Source organism: Trachurus japonicus, chromosome 15 (genome assembly GCF_045865225.1).
Source record: "Trachurus japonicus isolate A0001 chromosome 15, Traja_1.0".
In the NCBI taxonomy this organism is placed as follows: Eukaryota; Metazoa; Chordata; class Actinopteri; order Carangiformes; family Carangidae; genus Trachurus; species Trachurus japonicus.
In genome coordinates this window covers 29,637,187-29,649,345 of record NC_140921.1, presented here as the reverse complement: position 1 = coordinate 29,649,345, position 12,159 = coordinate 29,637,187, and the positions used below count along the sequence as shown (strand labels likewise).

The 12,159-nt window shown below is 43.2% G+C and overlaps 1 protein-coding gene across 1 annotated transcript in view; it reads left to right on the top strand.

The window, feature by feature from the left end:
* Positions 1 to 12,159, top strand: part of ndst2a (N-deacetylase/N-sulfotransferase (heparan glucosaminyl) 2a) — a 30,705-nt gene that overhangs the window by 2,471 nt on the left and 16,075 nt on the right. Inside the window, exons 2-4 of the mRNA XM_085800938.1 lie at positions 2,047 to 2,134; positions 8,339 to 8,493; positions 10,341 to 10,526. Coding sequence (XP_085657064.1) covers positions 2,047 to 2,134; positions 8,339 to 8,493; positions 10,341 to 10,526 — 429 coding nt within the window. The remainder of the gene's footprint in view (positions 1 to 2,046; positions 2,135 to 8,338; positions 8,494 to 10,340; positions 10,527 to 12,159) is intronic.

Below are 12,159 nucleotides of genomic sequence, written 5' to 3'. Positions count from 1 at the left end.
CTACTGGGTTCATGTTACTGGGATCAAGTCTCAGCTTTCTCCTCTGTGGGTTTTGTTCCTGCTATGGAGGGACGGTGTGGATTTCCTCAGACTGGACCCGGCCGGTCTCTGTGTTTCTGTGGGGAAGGATTTTCTGTGACGTGAAGATGTAAAGTCTCTGAAACGTCTGGAAAGGTTTTAATGTCCTAATTATAACTGAGGCTTTGTGCTTCTTCTTCTGCAAGTGAGCCTACAGAAATACAGACATGTAACGGTTTATATTTGCAGTGGCCATTTACTTTTTTTACTTTTTTAGCCGGACGGGCCGTCCTCACAATCTCAGCAGCTGTCCATCAGTCAGGCTGGAACGGTAGAGTCAAACACCTGACTGCTCATCACCTGGATAACACCGTTGCTGCACTGACACATGGTGGTGACAGGGAAACTGGATGAATGTTGGGATGGTCAGGAGGATGAACGCTGCTAAATACAGAGAGCCTCTCGTAGGGATGGCTACCTTTCACATTTGAATCGATACGATACACTATACTCTGTACCTGGGAACCGGTACCGGTCCGGTACACAACGGTACCTATTTTCGGTACTTTTTGTGTGTATGTGTGGTAATTAAAGTTATTTTGTCTATTTAAAAAATGGACAAAATTCTGAATTTTGAACATTTATTTCTCAACAACATCACAACTCTATATATTGAATAATTGAATAGTCATTCAATGAAAAATCAATGAATTGTTTGAGACTGGTCTGAAAAAATGTAAATGTTCCCTTTTGTGGCAGAAGAAGAAACACAGAGAGACTCCTACAGCCATCAGAGGGTTCTGTGTGAAACTCTGTCTCATAAAAAACAAATGAAACTGAGGTGCAGCGCAAACTCTGCAAGGTGCGGACTGATGAGAAGCTAGGTGTAGCGTACTGGTGGATATTATTGACGTATTGACGAGAGGAGAGGCGTGCTCTCTAATATTCTCTGGTACCGATTCTCAAAACAGTCTGTGATTTTAAAAAATGGACGACTGTTTTTAAGTCGGTATGGTGCTTTTCCACTAGCGTGGCACAGCAAGGCTCTACTTGGTTTTTTTTGCTTTTCCACCAGCCCCTGGTACTTTTTTGGTAACGCCTCAGCCCTGGTTCCAAGCGAGCTGAAGCGATACTAAAACATGACGTCAGCCTCCCACTGATTGGCCAGAGCGTCGTCACCGGAAGAGTCGGGAGCTCGACGTCCGACACCAGACTCAAACCGCTACTTTAAAAAAAACACCGACACCAGCGCCCACTGACCTGTACTGAGACTGCTGTTGTTCTTTCATGAGTTAAATGTTGCTGTGAGGAAAACCACACCGTGGTCCGTTAACGAGGTGTAGACGAGTGAGTTTGGAGCTGATGAGAGGATCGAAAAAAGAGAGCGAGACCCCAATGAGGAAGTACTATGAAGAACTCAGCTGTAATGTAAAAGCACCTAAACCGTGCCGTGCCGAGCCGTACCGTGCCATGACTGTGTAGTGGAATCGATACTCGGTACTTTGGTGGGAATTTGGTCGGTACCAATAAAAGTACTGAATTGGGTCCCCATCCCTAGCCCCGCAAAGATAACCTGGAGTTAGAGGGTGATTTATGGAGTGATGTTTTATAAGAGAAAAGGGGAAGATGTCTTGAATGTAAAATATTTATAGTATAGTTTTTATCCAGCACTTTAAAATATATCCCACATTGTAAAGATGCCAGTCGTTGCTACATGTGACTTGGGCTTTGATCAGTGGTTTGTCATTATTTGGAATAAGTGTAAGTAGAAACTTGATTTATTTATTGCACTCTCCGCACTTTCTCTTTTTCTCTTTTCTTTCTTGGATATGTGTGCCATTGTTACTACTGTAGTGTATGTATTGTGTATGTATGTATTACAAGTACAAAGCAGCTGATACGACACCACTTGCCCAAGACAAATTTCCCTTCCGGGACAAATCAAGTTTATTTGATTTTGATTTGATTTATTTGATATTGTTGTGCATTAAGTTTGAACTCATGCTGTATTTCACCTTTTTTTCACAGGCACTGCTCAACATTCAAAACAAACTGAGAGCTCTGGTTCCTAACTTCACCTTCAACTTGGGGTTTTCCGGAAAGTTTTATCACACAGGTACGTAACATCAGCTGTCAGGTTCAGACCTAGTCTTAGAATACCGCTGTGGATCTTTCCTAACAGTTTCATAAAATGCAGCTCCTCATCTCTTTCCTTTCAGGGCAGTGTGACATTTTATTCCATTGTTATTTAAATCCATCAAACTATAAAATGCAGTGCGCAAGTTTTGGAAATGAAGCCACTGCATCTGCCTGGTTCCTCACTTCACCTTCAACTTGGAGTTTTCTGGAAAGTTCCATTATCATCCATCATTTTTATCAAAGGTCTTGCTTCATTACTTCACTCACCGCGGTAACATCTGTCTCTGTCCTCACAGTCAGTGCAGCCCAGCAGCATCTCTCCCTCCCTCTTCCACTGTGCAAATATCCACAAGAACACAAAACAAACAGTGTTTCCTGAATGAAAGCTCAGTCCCACCTCCTCTCTCCTCTCTGCCCTCAAAGCTTCTTCAAAGTTCAATCCAACTGAATCCGACACATCATCCCGTCATGATGCAGGAATCAGGGAAGGTGTCGGCCTCAGCGTCATCCAGCAGCTAAAACTGGCTGAAGCCTCAGGGAAGGAGGTGTGCGTTTCTGTATTGATTGACAGCTGTCAGCTCCCACCCCTTCTCTGATTGGTTAAAGTGATAGTTCACCCAAAATTCAAATTTCACTCATTATCAACTCACCCTCATGCTGACTAAGAGCTGTGAGAATTTTCAGAGTCCTCCGTTCCTTCTCTGAGTTACGGGGGGGTCCGCGCAGCAGTATTTGTCCATATAATGGTTGTCAATGGATACCAACTTTCTTCGTCCAAAAAGACACACCAAAAAACATCCAAATACCTCCATACCTCCATCCGTCTGTAATGTCCCTCTGGTATTGAAGCCCCAACATGAGAAATTGTTCCGAAAAAAATTAAATAAGTCTATATTTTAAGCTTGTTTGTAGCGGAAGCTCCCAGTGTCTCGGTTCACTGCTCTTCCTGTGTCAGTGCAAATCTTGCGTGATTTGCACTGACCGGCGGAACAATTTCTCATGTCGGGGCTTCAATACCAGAGGGACATTACAGACGAGCAGTATGGAGGTATTTGGATGTTTTTTGGTGTGTCTTTTTGGACAAAGAAAGTTGGTATCCATTGACAACCATTATATGGACAAATACTGCTGTGCGGACCCCCCCGTAACTCAGAGAAGGAACGGAGGACTCTGAAAATTCTCACAGCTCTTAGTTGACATGAGGGTGAGTAGATAATGAGTGAAATATGAATTTTGGGTGAAATATCCCTTTAAAAAGGTTGAGGAGGTAGACTCCATGGTAGATTTCAGTCCAACTCAGTCATACGTCACTCTGATGTCATGGCAACAACATCCTCACCTGATCAAGGCAAATGCACTTTTTGGAGCCAGGTGCTTGCAACCAACTAAAAAACCACATGGCATGATGGGAAACACCGAGCTCTCACTTCATGTAAGAGCTGTCACATCAGTAACATAAAGGGTTTTTTTGTTGTTTAGATGAATTTCTTCATGTGATTGACTTGTGTCAGCAGCAGAGTAACAATCAGACACAGATAACGTCTGTCTCACTGTCTGAGATCAATGATGAATATTATCATGTGTGTTGGTCCCAGTGGGTTTGGACAGCAGATGGATGTTTTGAAGTTATACAACATGTTTGATGGGTTCTGTCAAGGCTGGTCAGCAGTCTTATGTAAGAAACAAACAAATTAGATGTTTGTTTTCTTCAGGGAATACCAGTGTAGAGCAAAGTTCCCATGCACACTAGTCCTCAAAACAACCCGCAGATCAAAAAAAAATGTAGAGGGTGAAATTCATTGAATATGTTTGTTGAGCTGTAAACGGATCACAGATGACCTCCTCTGCTTTTTCATGGTGCACCCTGTCAGACAGAGGAACATGACTAAAACAACTGGAGGCAGAGTGTGGTCTGACAGCTCTGCAGCCCAGCTGTTCAGTCTGACTGCACCACATGGAGATAACCAACATGTCTGAGAACAGTTACATACTGTAGCTTTCTGTCCCGCCCTTCACACCACTGTATTGTCTGGATAAAAGGCTCCGGGCCCCTCACTGGTCATAATGAGGAAGAGGAAAGCAGCGGGGACCACGGAGGTCAACCTTTTAATCCCAAGTCCCAAAGTATTTATTGAGAATGGCTGCGATTTTGTTTTTGTTTTTTTATGAAAAAAAAAAATTTAACTCATTGAGTGCCAGCCCTTTTATAAAATGGTCAGTGCCCTGTGCCAGCGTTTCGGGGCATTTTGAGTAATATTTCAAGACCCACAGAATATTTTGTACTATGACTCTGAAAACACCAAATAGCTCAAAGGAAAGAGGAGACTCTCTATTTAACTTGGGAAAAAACATTTGTTTGTACCTTGTTCCATTCTTGATTTATCTTAAAGCAGAAGTAAGTGATATATTTGTGTTAATATAAGTCTTAAATAGTTATATCTTCCAACAGCAATCACTTACATAGAGTGTTTGGACCGAAACACGGGTCTGTCAGTCACTCTGCTCTGCTCTGAGCCGAGGAGAAAACATTTATCGTATCCTACAGTTTTTATCCAATGAGGAGAGAGAACGGCATGCAGGGCTGTGTGTGCAGCCAAGGGACGCCGTGAATGTGGTGACATAGCGACGAGGACTGTTATGGTGCATTCAAGGAAACTCGTAGACTCGTGTTTTTCCGTCCTGTGAAGTTGTATCAGTTTGATCTGGTAGGAGTTCACGGGTCAGAAGTTACGAGTGGCCGTTATAGTGACTTTCACCGGTAAAACAGGTCGGAAAAACACGAGTGGGTTGCCTGGAACGCTACAAAGTCGTAAGTTGTGACTTGAAGCTGTAATTTACGGTTTCAAAAGCCTGCCTCGAACGCAGCATTAGCGAAAACGACCGGATCGCTTACTTCTGCTTTAAGTTGAATAGAGCCTGGTTGCACCAAAAAGACCACTTTTTTTCTAGAAAGCTGAGAAAAATGCATTTACTTGAGTCTCTCAAGAAAAACAGTGATTTATCCGTTTTAATTTTGGCTTCAAAAACATGTAAGACATCTGAACATTTCATTTCACATGTTTTTTCATTGTACAAAAAAAGAACACAAAAAAAACAACAAAAATACAACAAGTAGGAGTCCTACTCTGCAGAGTGATGCCTGCTCTGCTCTCCTACTTCTCCTACAGTTGCTGCCCCCTCACCCTCTCCTAACCACCCCCCCCCCCCCTTTCACCCTCTCCTGTACGTCAATGGCACTCAAGCGTTGGATTTTGAGTTAATCAATGTTCTAACTTTGGGTAAATATCCATAAGTTATTATACACATTAAAGGTCCAGTGTGTAATAATTGTCATTGGCAAAATCTGAACATACTACCCATGAATATATTTGTTGTGAATAATCGCTATAAGATTTGTTTAGTTTTCGTAGCCTTATAATTCTTCTTTTATATATACACATAGCAAGAGTCGCCATCTTGTGCCACCATGTTTGTACGGCAGCCCGAACGGAAAATCATCAGACAAATTGTAAAATGCTTTCGATCTTCACCTCATCGCTCCATGTTCCTGAAATACTCCCAGTCATCTCAGGCCTTGTCCATACGAGCCCGGGTATTTTTGAAACCGGAGTTTTGCTTCGCGTCCACACCAGTGGTGTAATAAAAACACTCCGTACACACGCAACCGTGAAATCCGCTACCAAGTGACGCAATGCACGTGTGGAAGGCTGTTTTAACCAATCAAAATACAGTGGAAACCGCTTGGATCAAAAGGCTTGGGACGGAATCATTTCTATACAAATGCTGTTTAAATAATTCGTTATCAAGAAATCTGCTTATAGTGTTCATTTTTGGTCATTTTATGGATGTAAACATGCGCAAAAACCATTTCAAAACTACGTGTTATTATAGCTTTATTTCACAGACTCCAAGTCCAACAATTAAATATTAATTAATTTAATAAAAATGTGTAGCCTATTTATTTTATTTTCGGCGGTGTCCCTTTGACGTGCACTGCTGCAGCAGCCTGCACATGTTGCTGCGCTGTGTCTTGACTCTTGTGCTGTGTTGTTGTGTGCTGTGTTGTTGTGCTGTGAGCGTCACCTGGCTGCTGAGCCACATGACTGTCTGTCGGTGCGGCGCAACTCATTATCACTGGCCGTTGTGTTGTCTGTCAAAACATGGATGAATGAAACATCATATCCACTTTATATCGACCGCGGACGTCACGAATACATTTTCGGCTTTTGGCTCGTTCCGTTCATCTCCGCATAGGCTCTTGCATGATGCGACCCCCCCCCCCCGTCGTACCCGGCCTGACAGTGACATAGGCTATTGCCTGTTCATTCATGAAAATCATCCCGAAAAACTCTCAATCAAACAAGGTGGGGAATAAGAAACTGCGGCGCTACTGTAGTAGTTCTGTCATTTAAAAACAGCTGATCTGTAGCGTCACTTGTTACTGTAAATGATGCTGTGTGGAAAACCAGCTGTGGTCTGTGATTGAGGGTGAGTTTGGAGCTGACAAGAGGATCGTCCTGACGACCGTTTCGTTATATTTTTCTCATCGAAAAACTATACAAATAGCATTTAGATGATGTAAAAAAATAAATAAAAGAAAAAGTGATAAAAATCCACTTTGTCACCTCCATTTTTGCGAGCTCACCTGCAAACCGCTGCAAACAACCTCTGCAGCTGGCAGTGTTTACATCAGCACGTGTGCAGCTATGACGTAAACGAGAAAAACAATCACGGTTGCAGTGTCCACACGCACCCGGTGAAACCAACCCCGGCCCAAAACCCCACCCTGGACTCCGGCTTCAAAAAAACACGGTTTCAGGGTTCCAAAAGCACGGTTGCATGTGGACAGGACATACAACCGGGAACATATGTTCACGGTTTCAAAAATACCCGGGCTCGTGTGGACTAGGCCTCAGTCATGGTAAACATGTTTTTTTGTCCTCGGAGGCCACCGTCACTTTGCCGACAGGAGGGGTGCGTGCGAGTGAGCAAGCGAGTGAGCGCTTCAATCTAGAATCAGAATGCCAGATGTCACAGTTTTACTCCCATATTACACACTGGACCTTTAAAGTTCTTAGTTCTTAACGGGCCTGACTCACTAGCATTAGCTCCCAGCTCTAACCCAGCACCTGGCCTAATGCGTCATATTGCGTTGTAATACAGGCACTTGATAATAATAATAATAATGATGACCTGAAGAAATGAATGTTCTACTCTACCAACCATGATGATGTGATGAAACTTGAATGAAATACCAATCAGAACAGACATACAAGGCAGGTTTGAGAACTGTGTAGAGTCCATCCTGTATTGTTACTGAACTAACTTCTACATTCTTCTGTTAGCAGACAATCATCACCAAAACTAACAACTCTGATTCAGTGCATTTCACAATAAACAGCACACTGTACAACCAGGAAGAAGATGTTTTATTTTTATTTAAAAAAAACACACAGGTTTATGGCAGAGGGACGTTCCACATAGCCACCGTGTGTTAATGACTGCAGAGACTCTTGACTGCTACAACTGTCTCCATCACTACCTCATATTTACAGACCCAATGAAACCTTCTTTAAAGCAGAAGTAAGTGGTCCGGTCGTTTTCGCTAATGCTGCGTTCCAGGCAGGCTTTTGAAATCGTAAATTACAGCTTCAAGTCACAACTTACGACTTTGTAGCGTTCCAGGCAACCCACTCGTGTTTTTCCGACCTGTTTTACCGGTGAAAGTCACTATAACGGCCACTCGTAACTTCTGACCCGTGAACTCGTACCAGATCGAACTGGTACCACTTCACGGTCGGAAAAATACGAGTTTCCTTGAACGCACCATAACAGTCCTCGTCCCTACGTCGCCACATTCACGGCGTTCCTTGGCTGCACACACAGCCCTGCATGCCGTTCTCTCTCCTCATTGGATAAAAACTGTAGGATACGATAAATGTTTTCTCCTGGGCTCAGAGCAGAGCAGAGTGACTGACAGACCCGTGTTTCAGTCCAAACACTCTATGTAAGTGATTGCTGTCTGAAGATATAACTATTTAAGACTTATATTAACACAAATATATCACTTACTTCTGCTTTAATTAAACTATTGAAAAAACACTTTTACCCTCCGGGCCGGGGGGCTAACAACAAATTACAGTGATGTAATGTGTGTGTGTCTGTGTGTGTCTGTGTCCAGGTACGGATGAGGAGGACCGGGGGGACGACATGCTGCTGCAGCACAGGATGGACTTCTGGTGGTTCCCCCACATGTGGAGCCACATGCAGCCTCACCTCTTCCACAACGTCAGCGTGCTGGCCGAGCAGATGAGGCTCAACAAGGTCTTCGCTCAGGTCAGCAGCACCGACGCAGCACAGACAGACATGACAGTGTTGCAGAGCAGAGGAAGGAGGAAGTAGTCTAGACCTGAACAGGATCAAGCAACAGAGTTTGTAGCAGCAGGCTGTGTGTGTGTGTGTGTGTGTGTGTATGTGTGTGTGTCACTGCATCATTGGTGTGCGATCTAAGTAGCTGCAGTGTTGTCTGAAAAAAGCATCCACATCTGTTCTTCAACCTCAGGTGTTATAGACAATACTTAAAGCCCCAGTGTGTAACTTATTTGTCTTTTTATTAGCAAAAATCGGTAACACTTTACAATAAGGGTCCCTTAATTAAGGTTAGTTAGTACATTATTAAGCATTAATTAACCGTTTACAGATATATTAACAATCATTATTATATATTACTTAGGATTAGGAAACACATTAATTAATGAAGACTATTAGTAAGCAGTTAATTAATGTTTACTACTCAAAGTTAGTTAATACATTTAAAAGTTGAATAATGTAATGAGTTATCATTATGTATGCATTAATCAGCATTAATTAACACATTAGTTTATATATTAATGCTTAATAATGTACTAAGTAACGTTAATTAAGGGACCCTTATTGTAAAGTGTTACCCAAAAATCAAATCTGTCTTTCATAAATCCGTATTTCACTGAAGGTGAATCACAGCTGCATACAAATGAAAGCTTTCTGGTTCCTTAGAATGAGTTGTTACAAAATACAAATACATAAGTGGGCGACGCAACGAACCGAGGCGGCCATGTTGCATCGCCATTTTTTACATTGAGTGCCAGCGTGACCGTAGGTAACCATAGAAACTCAGCGGAGCTGTGGGCTCGGCCTGTTAAAACTGTCACCACTGTGTAGTGTGAGGAAGAGGAGGCACTGGTGTTGCATTCAGGTGCAGTCAGGCAGACGGCCGTCGGCAAACCAACCGGATGTCATTTTACTCCACCAGAGAAAGACGGTAAAACAATACCACATCACCATGACAACATGTTGTCAGGCCTGTATTGTTTTGCCTCGTGCTGGCGGACCACTTGTTTACATAGACGCTTGTTTATCCTGTTACGTGCAGCGTCTGTTGTCTGTCTGACGTCTGCCCCATTTCACCTGAATGCAACATCAAGAATACGTTCAGATATGCAACCGCACCGCTAGATGGGGGGAATTCCTACATATTGTACCTTTTAAGTGAAATAAGCGGGGTGTGTGAGAGTATTCAATTCAATTCAATTCAATTCAACTTTATTTATAAATTGACGGGAAGTCCCATCAATCAGCCACTAATAGATCTGCATTCATCCTTCTACTCACTAATCACCTCCAAGCCTGTGGTGACCTGTGGTTAACACTCAGAGTGTGTTGCTGTGTAGTTTCCTCTCTCCTCCCACCTCGTACACTGCACCAGCACACGACAGCCGCCCCCCCCCCCCTCAAAAAAACAAAACAAAACACAACACTGTGTCTGCGTGTGGAATTGTTACGAAATGTGTGAGACAGATAAAACGTACGACAGGAAAAAGATGTTTTTTGTTTTTGAAGTTTGTTTCTTTTTTTTGAAATGCGTGAGAGAGAGAGATCAAACACACACACAGCACTGCTGCCTGTTTAGTTTTTTATTGGCTCCATTTGTTTCAAGTTGAGAGCAGAGCTGAATGTGTCGTTGTGTAGTCTGGATAACGCAGCCGAGTTAATGTAGTGAGACATGCTGCCTTTTATTTATTAGACCATTTACACTGTGTAGGGGATTGAACCAGCCTTGGTAATAATAACCACAACAGCTGCTAGTATCTGCCTCCTCATCCTGCCCTCCCTCACCCCCCACCTCTCTCCCTCTCTCTCTCCAGGAGCATGGTATCCCTACAGACATGGGCTACGCGGTGGCCCCCCACCACTCGGGGGTCTACCCGGTCCACAGCCAGCTCTACGAGGCCTGGAAGTCTGTGTGGGGCATCAAGGTGACCAGCACCGAGGAGTACCCACACCTGAGGCCGGCGCGCTACCGCCGCGGCTTCATCCACAACGGGATCCAGGTCAGTCGGCAGCCCTGGATGAATCCCATAATACTCCCGTGGGGAAACGTGTCTCCACACTGACACGCTGTCCAGGAAGTGACGATTAAAACACAGCAGCTCTGCTCAGCTGCACTCATATCAGCTTTTCTTTGCACTTTAAGTAGAAAATGTGTTTACATTGTGTTCAAATGAAGCTGTGTTAAAGGGATAGTTCAACATTTTGGCAAATTGGCCCATTGCCATAATCGCTATGGTCATAGCAGTAGGTTCGTTACCTTTAATTGTCGGTGCAAGCTATTTTTAGAACGGCGGAGCAGAGCTGCTCAGGGCTATGCTACAGAGGCTCATGGGATTTCTTGGTTTCCCTCATCAAACTCATCAAATACACAATCCAACAACTCCACAACGCTCTGGTGGACAAGTTGTGACCTGCACATTCACCACGCTATGAGATAATAACACAACGTTACCACACAGAGTTGTTTTCAAGGTAAATGCAGAGACTGTTGATGAAAAACTGCCCCTGACGTGAGCACACATCAGCGGTTTTGCATGAAATTACCTTGAAAACAACTCTGTCTCATAACGTTGTGTTATTATCTTATAGCGTGGCGGCTCTGCTCCGCCATTCTAAAAATAGCCTGCACCGACAATTAAAGGTAACAAACCTACTCCTAAAACTATAGGGATTATAGCAAACGTTGAACCATCCCTTTAATGTTTCCACAGTTTTGTTTGAATGAATTTGAGCAGTACAAATGGGCGGACGGGGGCTGAAAACCCAGAGCCTCCACTCAGATTCTCAGATACCAACATAAGACTGTAACTTGGTTGTTACAGCAGCATTTGTAGCATTCAAGGAAAATAAAAATCTATATAAAACAAACATAATAATATAAAAAAACAAAGAGAGAGAGACATTCTGTTATGTGCCAAAATATTTAACGAGTATATACAGATATTTACGAGAACAGAACAAAAAGTAGGCTATATACACAATGTTGGTAGTTGAAAGGCAGAAATATACTATTGCAAAGATGGGTGGGTTGAATGGGAGTTTGCAGTTTGTACATAAAAATGGAAGTGTTGGACATAAATAAATAACTGTGAGCTGTGTAAATATAGCCTAAATAGTGGAATGAAAAAAACTGGAGATGTGTGAATAGTGCAAGAACTCTCCGATCAAAGTGCAGGATGATAAGAGCCAGAGTCAGACTGGTGTTGTATTGTCTGACGGCAGCTGGAAGCAGCAAGAAAACCTGATCTCACTTGACTCTCCGTGCAAACAAAGTCTCCGTGGTTTGTCCACAGTGTCGGCAGCTTCACGTATCACATCATAAATAAAAGACAGAGCTGCAGGAGCTCAGTGTATTCCAGAGCTCAGAGTGGCCTTTTTATGTAAGAGACACAAAAAGTAAAGCTTCTTCTGTTTGGACAAAGACCTGCAGCGCCTCCTACAGGACGGACGTGGAACTTTTTACCACTGTGGATGGAAGCTGAATGAAAAACGTATGCAACCCTCAGATTATTCCAGCAGACGGGTTTATTAGTGGGTTCAGGATAATTACAAACGCTGTGTGGATCAAAGCCAGAGAAATGTCTCACTGCTGCACTTTTATTCATGACAAGACACTGTGAGAGATTCTGTCTG